At 43.1% G+C, this 13,273-nt stretch overlaps 1 protein-coding gene and 1 long non-coding RNA gene across 6 annotated transcripts in view; one reads left to right on the top strand and one right to left on the bottom strand.

The window, feature by feature from the left end:
- The window catches only part of LOC128423762 (uncharacterized), a 28,546-nt gene extending 26,894 nt beyond the window's left edge, over nt 1-1,652 (bottom strand). For 4 of the 5 annotated variants that reach the window (XR_008332832.1, XR_008332835.1, XR_008332834.1 and 1 more), the window contains exon 1: nt 1,471-1,652. This is a non-coding gene — a long non-coding RNA (uncharacterized LOC128423762). The remainder of the gene's footprint in view (nt 1-1,470) is intronic. The other variant, XR_008332833.1, reaches the window with a different exon arrangement.
- A 149-nt stretch (nt 1,653-1,801) lies between these two features.
- On the top strand, nt 1,802-12,899 carry PPIC (peptidylprolyl isomerase C). The gene is made up of 5 exons (XM_053409280.1): nt 1,802-1,918; nt 5,857-5,970; nt 7,919-8,012; nt 10,097-10,281; nt 12,093-12,899. The coding sequence occupies exons 1-5, from the start codon at nt 1,802-1,804 to the stop codon at nt 12,225-12,227; spliced, it is 645 nt and encodes a 214-aa protein (XP_053265255.1). The 3' UTR covers nt 12,228-12,899.
- The last annotated feature ends 374 nt before the right edge of the window (nt 12,900-13,273 follow it).

The raw sequence follows: 13,273 nt of genomic DNA, 5'->3' as shown, positions 1-13,273 counted from the left end.
TTTAAAATAAAAAGGTGACTAAGGGGTTGCACCACTCATCTCACTTTTCAGGCCAAGGGAGCTGGCATTTGTCTACAGACAGGTTTCTGGGTCATGTGGCCAGCATGACTGAACCGCTTCTGGAGCAACGGGACACCGTCACGGAAGCCAGAGCGCACGGAAACGCCATTTACCTTCCCGTCGCTGCGGTACCTATTTATCTACTTGCACTGGTGTGCTTTCAAACTGCTAGGTTGGCAGAAGCCAGGACAGAGCAATGGGAGCTCACCCTGTCATGGGGATTTGAACTGCCGACCTTCCGATTGGCAAGCCCCAGAGGCTCAGTGCTTTGGACGTGGCTAGCACTGTGCTCCTCCTTCCACTGAACTACCCTAGAATACGCTGTCACTCCAAAGTTGCTCCATCTCAAGATGCCAGAAAAGCCTTTGTCGACCTGCCACCTTCCAGACGTTTCGGACCACAACTCCCAACAGCCCCAACCTGCAGCACCAAACCCCTGGAAAGCACCAGGTTGGTGAAGGCTGAACTACAGAGACTGAACACTATCTATCCCACATGCGCACCTTTGGCTTGTGCAGGGTTTCCTAAAACTTGGGTCTCCAGCTGTTGTTTGGGGACTAAAATTCTCAACCCCACCGACCCCTGGTCCTGCTAGCTAGGGATGATGGGAGTTGTAGTCCAAAAAAACCAACAACTGGAGACCCAAATCCTGCTTTTAGAGGGGGAATAGTTTGGAGGGACCATACTTTTTCCAACCATCCCACAGGACATGGGCGCAGCCAGGATTTGTGTTAGAGGCTGCATGCCTTTTGTTAGGGGATAGGGCAGAGCAGAACCTGTTTGCTATGCCTTTTATAGATTTTTATTTATTGGGTGGGTGGCAGCAATGCCCCAGGAGCAGGGCTGGATTTAGGTCCGACGAGGCCCAAAGCTACTGAAGGTAATGGGGCCCTTTATATGTCCAGCTGTCCTTTGTCAACAACAAATTGTTGCTGTTTACTGTGTTGAATATATGCTGTATGGTAATTTATGGACCTAAGAGGTATCTAAAGCCATTTGCACATGCAGAATGTAGGCACCCTATATACAGAAATAAGCAAACCAGTGATATTTTAGGGAGCAGGCTAGCAGGCGGGGCCCATTACATCATAGGAGCCTACACAACACAGAACAGTTGCTGCATATAGGTTTTATTTTTATATCTTATATTTTGGAAATGTACATGGTTTTTTTTTCCTTTAAAAATTTTGGGGGCCCCCAAGAGAGTGGTGCCCTAAGCTATAGCTTGTTTAGCTTATAGGTAAATCCGCCACTGCCCAGGAGCAGCGATTTGAAGAACCAAGCGGCAGTGTGCCCAAACCCTTTTTTTTCGTTTTGTTTTTTGTAGCGCTCTGGGGAATTTTTTTTTTTACCATTCGTAATTCAAATCATCTGGGGCTTAAAGAGGCGCAGAAGGAGGCCTAAAGTTACCTCAGACGACACACCCAAACAAACAACCAACGGCCCATCAGGGCTTCTGAGGCAGAAAGCAGCGCGGAGCGGAGGCCGCCTGCCCTTGTTGAGGCAGCTTCTCTCCCTGACAGAAAGCCCGGCGAGCTCGGGCCGTTTCCGAGTCCGAAACCCCTCAGCTCCGCTCCGCTTCCTCAGCCCTGAAGCGACACGTCTCCGGCTCGCTCCGCCTCCTGCCACGGTGTCCGTTATTGGGGGGGCTGCGGGGCCTACAGAGCCGAGACGCGCAGGCGCCGGGAGGCCGGGGGCGCGCGCCTGGCTCTTCAGTCGCGGCCGCTGAGGGGAAGAGGAGATGGGCCGCCTCGCCGCCCTTTCGCCCTGGCTGGTCGCGGCCGCGTGCTTCCTCCTGCTGGCGTTCATCTGGGGGGCCGAGGGCTTCAAGAAGAGAGGACCCGCCGTGACCGCCAAGGTGACTATGGCTGGGTGTCGTTCCCTCGCCAAGGTGGTCGTCCTGCCCTCTCCCTTTCCCTCCCCTCTTTCCTTGGCTTGTGGGTCAACGTCTTTCCACGCTGGCCTCCTCAGGGTTTCCCAAACTTGACTCTCCAGCTTTTTTTTTTTACTACAACTCCCGTCATCCCTGACCGCTGGTCTTTTTAGCTAGGAATGATGGGAGTTGTAGTCCGAAAAGAAACCCACACCGCTGGAGAGCCAAAGGGTTGCTATGGCACAAGGAAAAATGCTGGCCACCACCTAGGCATGCAGATGTGCTTGTAATGCCAGAAAATTGCTTTTCCTCTCTAATTTCCAGGTGTGTGCTTGATGAATAACCAAGCTTTTTGGGGGGTGGAGAGGGGCTGGAGGCGAGTGAGGACATCATCATCATCGTTGTTGTTGTTGTTATTGTTATTATTAATTGAATTTATATACCCGCAGGTCTCAGGGCAGTTCACAGGATAAAATCAGATGCTCCCATGTTGGGTGAAATTTATGTTTTACATGCGTAATAGTTCCTGCATATCATATGAGAGCCACAGGCTGGACACAAGCCTATGACCGTTCAGTAAGCTTGCATCTTATGCGCGTTTAACTTGTGCACATTCAGCATTCAGGCCCATGTAATTTAGGTAATCACCCACCCACAGTAGACTGCTTTCCAAGGTGAATGTATTGTTTGCACATATCTTGTTCCCTACACTTTATGTTGTTTAATCCACGGTGTGGCCAATATATTCTTATGCAGTAGACTTTTGCTTGTACATCTCTTAAGGTAGAGCTAAGCATCGACAAGAAATGGGGAGTGGCATTCTAATATTGAGATGCGATGGGGACTTTGTGGCCCTCCAGATGTTGCTGGATGACAGCTCTGATCCACCCTATTGGCTTTGCTGGCTAGGGCTGAAGGGAGTTGGAGACCAACCACATCTGAATGGCTGCAGGTTCCTCATCCCTCTTCTATTGGATGCAACTACTCTGTGATTTTCCCATTGCTACTACTGATACCCAGTGAGGTGAGGTGGTGAAATGCACAGAGCAACTGTGTATTGTTGGTGTGAGGACTTAAACTCGTGCAGTGGGGGTTCTCCCAATCCTCTCCATACCATTTGAATCTCCACAATTATCTTGGGGTGGTGATATTGGGAGCGTCCCCAGAACAGCTTGCAGAGGGCGGAAATGGTGGGGGGTCATGGTGAGGTTTTTTGTTTTTTAAAAAAGAAAATTCTGTAGATGTACAGTGGTACCTTGGGTTACATACGCTTCAGGTTACAGACGCTTCAGGTTACAGACTCCACTAACCCAGAAATAGTAGCTCGGGTTAAGAACTTTGTTTCAGGATGAGAACAGAAATCACCCAGCGGCAGCTGGAGACCCCATTAGCTAAAGTGGTGCTTCAGGTTAAGAACAGTTTCAGGTAAGGATGGACCTCCGGAATGAATGAAGTACTTAACCTGAGGTACCACTGTACATCTCTTGTAAGGTAGGGATGTGTACTTTAGGCAACTGGAAGATACACTGGATTTTGTTGAAAAATCCTGGTCTGCAGCTGCTCCTCAGTTAGTGAGCAAAAGAGAGCAAAAGCCAAGTGCATTCTAGCATTTGACAATCTACAGACCTTGGTGAGGGCTTTAATTCCTTCATAGTAGTAGTCATTACAAGATGGCGAGTTTCAGCAGATATCCCGATCAGCACCAATTGATGAGAAACCCAGATTTTTGCTTTTAAATGGTCATTTAAGAGGAAAGCAAGGAAAGATTAATGGGTATTTTTTATGCTTCCTTCTAATATAACTTAATGTGTATGCCTCTTCAGCAGCATATGCAATCAATTTGGCATTATTTAACCATCTGTGGTAGTGAGCTCAGGGGCCCCTACCTCTGACCCCCATTTTTGAAAGATGTTTTTCTCCTGAAAGCTGGATCATCTCACTGCTTTGCCACCTCTCCCTTGTGTTCTGTTTTCCTGACATGTTCTCTTCTTGAAGAAGTGCATTAGAGAACAGGTACTATGACATCAGCCTAGTATAAATTGTGCCATAAAAGCTGTAAAAGATTGACATTCTGGTATCAATTAACACAGATAATTCATCTCAATTTAATATTCCTCTGTGTTTTGCTTCCAAGGCAATAGATAGTCATTGAAGCTTGAATCCAGATCTGTGCATTATTTTATAAGTAATAATAAAACATTCTTAGACATGGATAAAATGGATTTGGACAGTGGGTAGAGAACTTGTAGCCCTCCAGATGTTGGCATACAACTCCCATTACTTCTGACCATTGACTCTACTGAAAATGAGCTGATGGGAATTGGAGTCCAGCAGTATCTGGAGGATCACAGGTTTCCATCCCTGGATGAGGCAAAAGGAAGAATTTGAGAACGAGTTGAATAGACCTCATGGGACACTCACAATACTCTTGAAACTGGTTGCTTCCCCTCCCCTTTCATAATGAATGGCTGTCTCATTAAAATTTCTTTAATAATAGGATCAATAACACAGTGGGGGTCAGATAAACAGGAAAGAGAAGGCAATATGAAGACAACTGAACACAATAAAATGAATACAGTAAAACAATCCCTTTTGAACAGGCACTTAGATCTTCTTTTTACCTGTGTTGGGTTGGTTGAAAGGGCTTTAGGGCTAAACTAGGTATGATGCTAAATGCATCACTTGCTATTGTATCTTTAATTTTTCCACCATTGCTAAAAGCAGTGCAAAATTCAGTAACTTGGAGAGCTTCTGCAGCCTATTGATAACACAAAAGAATACCCAGATTTATTTATTTTTAGAATCTCATTGGTATTGTGTGTTTTCTTAAGCTTTTATCCCTTTCTGAAATAGGACACTTTATGCATTCTGTACGTCGTGAAAAATCACGTCCACCTGACCTAATATTATCACAATCACTCCCTCTAATCACAAACTGAGATGGTTGAGTGTTGAATCAACACTGGGAAGAGCTCAAAAAGGATTGACCATGCTCCAAAGCCACAAAAGGTTGAATGCTGGATAATAAAAAGTTAAAACCATGGAGGGAGGAATGGCCTAATTGAGCTCCTTATAGCTTATCACGAAGATGGAAACCTGAATAGGGATATACTGCAACCCTTAGTTTAAGGTCCTACTTGTACACTTGTATTTCTGAATTCTCAATTCCATCTGACATTTCCTTTCACTTACCTCCTATGAGAGATTTGAATAGCTCCATAACCAGCTGAATAAAATAAGTTTTCTGCATATAGCTTGACATTTCATATCTTAGCTGATGTTTCTACTGTATCAAGAAGGTTGAAAGAATTATATGGAAGAAAGCATCTGGCTTGCATGTATAAATTGGGCCTTCACTTCCTATTTGTCCGAATTAGTGCCACCAGTGTAACAGGTTGAATTCTATTTGTTGAATTTTTAGAGGGAGATAAAACTCCCAGGAATTGCCTGTCTGATAATATTGTAGCTTTTTAAATGCAATATTGAAAATAGTGAAAGTGAAGAATTAATATGCAGAATATATTTTTTAAAAATGCTGCGTACATTGTTCGATTGATTATTATATCATTTGAAAGAAAAAACCTGTAATACTAAGACCTTCGATCCAGCAGAGGCTCACGTAATCAGAATAGGGAAGTTGATACTTTGCTGATGCTGCCCCCCCCCCATTTGCTCCACAGTTAGGGGATCAGCATGGGAGGGGGCCCAGAGGGCTATGGGGGCAAGGTGGAATTGGCAAAAAGTCCCCTCCCCACTTCCCCTTCCATGCCTGAGAGCTTCCACTGCATCACAGGTCCTTGTGTGCACAGGCAGAACTCCTCCCATGAATGGAAGGGCAGCTTTGGAGCCTACCAGACTTATTTCTTGCATTAATGATATTCTATGGTTTTCAATGATTGCTTTTATCTTTTGGAAACTTGTAGGTATTCTTTGATATACAGATAGGCGGCAAAGATGCTGGCAGAATTGTCATTGGATTGTTTGGAAAAGTAGTACCAAAGACGGTGGAAAACTTCGTTAAACTAGCAACTGGAGAAGTAAGAACTTTTAAAAAAATGTTTTGTAAATGCATTTTAGTGAAAAGACAAATGCACAGAGTTTTCTGTGTGTGTGCACATATTCATATGGTGCAGCATGGCAAATACTCCATTACATTTTTAAAGATAAAGGAACCCCTAACCATTAGGTCCAGTCGTGGCCGACTCTGGGGTTGCGGTGCTCATCTCACTTTATTGGCCAAGGGAGCCAGCGTACAGCTTCAGGGTCATGTGGCCAGCATGACTAAGCAGCTTCTGGCGAACCAGAGCAGCGCACGGAAATGCCGTTTACCTTCCCGCTGGAGTGGTACCTATTTATCTACTTGTACTTTGACGGCTAGGTGGGCAGGAGCAGGGACTGAGCAACGGGAGCTCACCCCGTTGCGGGGATTCGAACCACCGACCTTCTGATTGGCAAGTCCTAGGCTCTGTGGTTTAACCCACAGCACCACCAATAACATTCTAGTGAGGTTGAAATCAGTAGCCTTGGCCCTCCTCTTCAGTTTATAGCTAGGGCAGGAATTGTCCTCCCGAGTTCTGCTGCAACCAGAAGCACAGTTAAACTGCGAATGTATGCTCTGCCTATGCCTGGCTGCTTTGGCTCTGAGAGATGGGAGGCGTTTGGAGTACCTTTTTGCTCAACACTAAAACAGCTTCAACTTTATGGAGATAAAGTCAGAGGTTGCTTTGCACTGCGTGTCGGAAGTGCTCATAGGAACATAAGAAGAGCTCTGCTGAATCAGACCAGAGGTCAGCATTCTTGGTCTCACAGTGGCCAACCAGGTGCTTATGGGAAGCTGTAAGCAGAACCTGTGTGCAGGAAGGCTCTTGATTTCCAACAGCTGCTCTACAGAGGCATACTGCCTCCAACAACAGGGCATGGCACCATGGTTATTAGCCCTTGATAGCCCTGTCTTCCAGAAATTTGTCCAATGTTTTAAAGTTGGTGGCCGTCACTATATCTTGTGGAAGCAAATCCCAGCATTTGTGCTGAACTCAGATGTCCAAAACAGCTGTGGGGATAATCACTAGCCCACTACTCTGGCTCTATGGGAGGAGAGTTAATGGCTATCTGTAACCTTATGCAAAGTTGGAAAGGGAAGGGTAGAGTCCTGAAGACTGGAAGTGTTGGCTTGGTGACAATGACCAGCCAAAATCCATTGAACCCTGTTCCAGTGGTTTCTCTGCTTTTTGTTGGGTAAAGGTAATGTAAAGTTAAAGGACCAATGGACGGTTAAGTCAAGTCAAAGGCAACTATGGGGTTGTGGCACTCGTCTCACTTTCAGGCTGAGGAAGCCAGCATTTGTCCACAGATAGCTTTCCGGGTCATGTGGCCAGCATGACTAAACTGCTTCTGGTGCAATGGGACACCATCACAGAAGCCAGAGCACACAGAAACGCCATTTACCTTCCTGCCACAGCAGTACCTATTTATCTAATTGCACTGGCGCTTTTTCAAACTGCTAGGTTGGCAGAAGCTGGGACAGAGCAATGGGAGCTCACCCTGTCGCAGAGATTCGAACCGCCAACCTTCTGATCAGCAAGCCCAAGAGGCTCAGTGGTTTAGACCACAGCGCCACCCATGTCCTTTACCTTTACCTTTTTGTTGTGTGACACATCCTCAATATAATAAATTTAATAAATTATTTATTATTTATACTGTAGGGCAGTGGGTTATTGTTTTGGTTTGTTACTATGGTGTGTATTTTTGTGATTTTATATTGTAAACCACCCTGTGATCCTTGGATGAAGGGTGGTGTAGAAATTTAATAAGTAATAAAATAATAATAATTAATTGACACAACCCCATCCGCCATCTCTTTTATCTCAAAAGTTCAGGGTGGCAGGCATCTTGTTGTTAATCTTTATTTAATCAATTGTTTATTTCATTATAGTGTATAGTATTTTGCCGAACTGAAATCATGCCATTCTGAATTTTGTCTTGTAGAAAGGTTTTGGCTATAAAGGAAGCAAATTTCATCGTGTAATCAAAGATTTCATGATTCAAGGAGGTGACTTCACAGCTGGAGACGGCACTGGGGGTAAAGTTGATTTCTTTTTAAAGGAATTTAATACATAAATATAAAAGATATAGAACTATGCAACCCAACTGATGCCGGTGACAAAGTTGAGGAATGATGTACAACAATCAAACAAATCTAGAATATAAAATAATCATAATTTTCTCAAATTTAGAAAAACCAAAATTGGTGCGTCTTTGGCCAGACTAACTGCTATTTACTTAGTGGGCTCTATGTCACTGACTGATCAATAAACAACCTTCCTGTGGCATATGTAAATAGATAATTTTATTGTGATATAAGCATGGTTAAGGTTAATTTACAGAAGAAAACACAATTGATGTGGGATTTAATCTGAGAAAAATATTTCTATCTTGATGCAGCTTCAAAGAAGCAGTTCTCTTTTTCCTTCCCAAAACCATTTCCCCTGTATATAGATAAGTTCAGCATCGGTAGTTGGAATTAGGTCCCACTGTGTTCAATTCTCACCACACTTGAGTGGGAATAAATCCAATTGACTAGGTCTTACTGCTACTTACTGCAGATCCACAATCATTGCCTTAATGGTGTTGAATTTGAATGTAAAAATACAAAGTGAGGCAGAGAATTGTCATATTCTGATTTAACAAATAAAGCTTTCAAGACACATTTAAAGACTAATTTAGTACAAGAAGCAAGATTTAATTTCATTTGACCTGTTCTTGCAGAGGTGATTTAAATGTAGCAGCAGACATCTGCATACACATCTCCTGTTCAGATCTTGAAATGAGTGTCAAGTTGGGCAAGGGATCTTTTTGTGTGCTGTTGGATGGAACTAGAAATTAGACACATTACACATAAATGTTTATTAAGCACTTGCATGACTAGCAATGTCAGGACAGCTTGTACAGAAAATATAGGGATAGAATAAACTACTTTACACTGTCCAAACCTAAAGCCACACTTTTTTGGGGGGCTAGAATCTTCTCTTCTTCACTACTATTTAAAGTAAAGCCTTAAACAGTAAATACCCTTAAAGTACTCAGTTTTTTTGTGCCTGCTAATTATTTAACTAATACAGATCCATAATTGAATCATCGCTGCATAGTAGATATTAGACAACTAACTACTGTGGAGAAACTGCCACTGATATGGGATGTGAGTATAAGCAAGGGGCAAAGCATGCTTTATTTGGCTCCCTCCCCCCTTTTCTAGTCTGAAGTGTCTGGGGAATTTTAGGAGTTCAGATATCTGCTGTAAAACCGCCTGCAGTTGCCTGTTGCACTGGTTTCCAGCACTTTTCTGAACCCAGTACTCAAGTGGATGTATGTAGTGCAGGAGAAGTTCTGGTAATGCTGGCCCAAGTCATTTTGCAACTCAAGGCAAAGGAAAAATGGTGCCTTTACATGTACAAAAGCAAAGCAAACTGCTAGTTGACCCTTACGGTACTTCAATATTTGTGAGTCCTATGATGCATCTATGGACAGCAGACTAGCTTAAGGGGTGCAAGCTAGACAATGTTTACTTCCCACCCCCAGCTGCTACTTCCTAGAGCAGCTGCCTTCCTCTACCTAATGTTAGGGCCAGGCCTTGCTTTTGTCGGCTTTACCACTGCCAGTTACCTGTTTGGCAAGTATGGTGAATTCATTCCCGCTCTTTCCCATCTTATACATGCATCAGCTTGCAGATGCATACTCTTGATCTTGGCCAGGGTGGTATTATATCACCTTAGGGAACAGCACCCCGCACCCCGCCCTCTGAAAACAATTTTTATGGAAATGTCTAGAAAGAGATGCAAGCTGATTTCTCCTATTGCTATAGTACGCAAGTTGCAGATTCAGTGAACCTTCATAATTTGTTAGTGCTGAGGAAGCAGGGGTGCATTAACACAGCCAGTGCCTAATTACATTGCATGCTGGGATTGCTCTTACTGTGGCAGTTAGCATGATTCCTGGTAGCTGATTCAGCAGACTTATCTAGGAAGTTCCATTTAGGTACACTGGTGAGGTTGAGGCAGTTGAATGTGTTCTGGAGATTCAGGTGTTGGCCTATATCTTAAACCCTTTTAGAAAAAAAAGTCTTAAACAAAATATTGTTTCTTCTGAACCTGATGTCTTGTTTTCCAGGAAAGAGCATCTACGGAGAGACATTTCCTGATGAAAACTTTAAACTGAAGCATTATGGTATTGGATGGGTCAGTATGGCTAATTCTGGCCCAGATACCAATGGTTCCCAGTTCTTCATTTCTGTGACAAGGCCTGGATGGTTAGATGGAAAGCATGTAGTGTTTGGGAAAGTCATTGATGGAATGGTAGGTGAAAAATAACTATACTAGCTTTGTTCATTAGTTGGAAGCAGTGGGTATAGCAGAGAGTGGCTAACCTGTGGCTTGAGGGACACATCCTCCCCCACAGTAGATTTTTTGTGCCCCCATTTATAATTATTATTTTTAAAATAAATATTTTTAAAAAATGATTGCTCCCATAGGTCCCCCACTGAGATGCCAAAATGATTTTTTTGTGGCCCTGCAAGGACTCGTAAAACCAGTCCATTTGAAATGTTTCCGATTGACCACTCCCATGGGTACCTTGTAGTGACTGTGATGTCACAGCATTTTTGTGAAGTTCCCCAAAAATGTGTCCTTTTTTTTTTTTTTAATGGCCAAGCTCACTTTGACATGTGTCCTCCAGAGATTTGAGCATGGGTCTACGTGACCCCTGGCTGGTTAGCCATCTGTGGGGTATGGGTTACTGTTTGTTTTAAAAGCTTATCTAGAATTGTCTACATGAGTTCTGGTGTAGCCTCTGCTTTATAGGCCCTTAGCAATCTAACTATTCTTAATTATGATATATGTGTACACATCACTAAAGTGGGGAATGACATTATCACCATCATTGATTTATTCAGTGCTTTTTTTCTAAAAAAAAGTTTAAGGGTACTCTCATTTTGACTCAAGAAAATCACCAAATCGGGTAAAAGAAATACAGTAAATGGGAAAAAGTACAAAGATTCACAAAATGTTTAGGGGTATGCATACCTCTGTGTTGTCGTCCCCCCAAAAAAGCACTGGATTTATTAATCACCTTGTACACAGCTGTCTCCAGGTGGTGCACAGCAAGAACAATTAAAAACAGATTAAAAACAGCATATACATTTAAAACAAAATTAAAATATTAATGCACATCAGGCAGCTGGCTACTGGTATTCATATTTTGGTAAACTTCAGGACAGAGTGCTGTAATTTGCTCTATGTGGAGCTTCCTTGTGAAGGACTGAGACTGGTTCAAAACAGAGTTGCCGGGTTATTGGCCGCAGTCAGTTGCTGCAAACATCTTGCTGGCGTTTCACTGGCTGTGATCTGGCGCAATTTAAAGTGCTGGTGCTTCCCTTTAAAGCCCTAGGCAGCACAGGGCTTGCATAGCAAAATGAACACTTGCCCCCTTTTCAGCTTGCCTGTGCGTTGATGGAATTTTTGGATGCCCCCTCTGTGGTAAAGAGTGGTGGCCTAGGTAGGTGGCCTCTCCAGAGAGACTTGCCTGGAAGCCCACATCTTTTTAGCACCAGGTGAGGGTGTTTTAGTTTCCAGCTTTTAAAGTTTAAATATTGCTTTCAGATGCTGCTCCGGTTTATTATTGTATTTTAATTTTTTAAAAATGTAAAACTGAAAGCTTTGACATGTGGGACATAAATGCTTAAAACAGTTTCTAGGGGATGGGGCACAAATGCAGGCTCTTGGTGCCCACAGAGGTCTCCCCCATTGCCAACAAGGGTTCTGTTTCCTGCCTTGGCTGAAATAAAGCCTGAAAGACGGCTCTCTACTGTAGGCTTTTTTCAAGCCGAATTGTGGTGTGTGGGGCACTTTGTGGGGTGGTGTCTACAACTATCTCCAGCTGTCACTTCCCATTTCAAAAACACCCCCATGCCACAATTAGGTTTCAGAGCAGCCTACTATTTTCTATCAGAAGCACAGAAGCAGACTGATTGTGACCTTAGTGGGGAGATACAGAGCAAAAAAATATATAAGCAGGAGTTAAGGGAAATCCCACAAAATGTAAACTCAGCAGTACATATCACATCTATGTTGTGTTTGACACCAGAGGTCAGTTTGTCTTCTTCTTTCAGTTAGTGGTGCACGCCATAGAACTTCAGCCGGTAGATGACGATGACCGCCCTCTTCAAGACTGTGTGATTGTTAACAGTGGAAAAATAGATGTAAAAGAACCATTTGTGGTTGAAGTAGATGACTGGAGAAGTTGACGGCAACGTGAGCAAAGGAACTGCAATGGCTTCTCCTCTGGCTAAAAGCAGGCAAGGGTATCTGAAGATTCTTTTGCAAGAGAAAGTGGGAACCTCACAGGTAGCATTGAAATATCTATGTGCTAAAACCAGAGGACTACTTGATTGCCTTTCCAGGAAGTAGTTTTATGGGGGAAAAACATTAGAAATGTATTGACTTAAGTGGTTGAAGGCAATAATTTTCCTGCTCTTTGATTATTCATATGCTACTTTTATTAACAGCTCACCCTCATTCTTTGGTCATGCAAGTCTTCCACCTTATGGATAGATCTGCTTACAGGGTTTTATAAAATATCTCATCCTGGAAACATTGAAGCATTTAGTATTTTGTGGTGAATGGAAACCACACTCCTTCAGTCTGCTCCTCTAAAACATGTTCTCTGCTTCAAGCACCTGACACAGTTCTCTTTTCATATAAAGAATATTTGAGACTCTTCTTTCCATTCCTTTTTATAACGGGTTTCCTGCATCAATGATGGACACATGTGCAGGTCCTATGGCATGTATGATGAATTTAAATTTGTTCGAATTCAATATATGCAGAATGTGAGCGTATTACTGTTGCAAATAAGTCTATACCCACTGTTGTGTATTGATATTTTATACATACATTAAACTTCTGCTAAAAAGCTATTCTTGTTTTTTGAACATATTGCCCTGTTTGCCACGCAACAGTATAAAGATGTAAAAGTATTTTCATTCGCTGTATTTGCATGTAATGCTAAACCTTGATTAGCTACTTTGGGGATGAAGTAGAAGGGGTCTTGAGAAAAATGCTGGGCTTGTGTGGTGCTCCCCTTGCTCTGCAGAGCATTGGGACTTCTGATGCAAGGTTACTTTCACTTTCAAAGACATGTGGCTTAGTATTAGTTATGAATCAGATTTAATAGTTTAAATCCTGGTTTGGTATACATTCATACCTCATGTTACGGACACTTTAGGTTACGTCTTTTTGGGTTGCGGACAGTGGGAAACCTGGAAGTACCGGAACAGGTTACTTCCAGGTT

The sequence above is a fragment of the Podarcis raffonei genome, chromosome 11 (assembly GCF_027172205.1).
Source record: "Podarcis raffonei isolate rPodRaf1 chromosome 11, rPodRaf1.pri, whole genome shotgun sequence".
NCBI lineage: Eukaryota > Metazoa > Chordata > Lepidosauria > Squamata > Lacertidae > Podarcis > Podarcis raffonei.
The sequence above is the reverse complement of the archived record's forward strand: the minus strand, read 5'-3'. Positions and strand labels throughout refer to the sequence as shown.

What these genes read in the sequence shown, in the direction of transcription:
- PPIC (XM_053409280.1), top strand. Translation starts at nt 1,802, where the DNA reads ATGGGCCGCCTCGCCGCCCTTTCGCCCTGGCTGGTCGCGGCCGCGTGC. An exon ending in GACCCGCCGTGACCGCCAAG is followed by an intron (nt 1,919 to 5,856) that starts GTGACTATGGCT and finishes GGAAACTTGTAG; the next exon opens with GTATTCTTTGATATACAGAT. An exon ending in TTAAACTAGCAACTGGAGAA is followed by an intron (nt 5,971 to 7,918) that starts GTAAGAACTTTT and finishes TTTGTCTTGTAG; the next exon opens with AAAGGTTTTGGCTATAAAGG.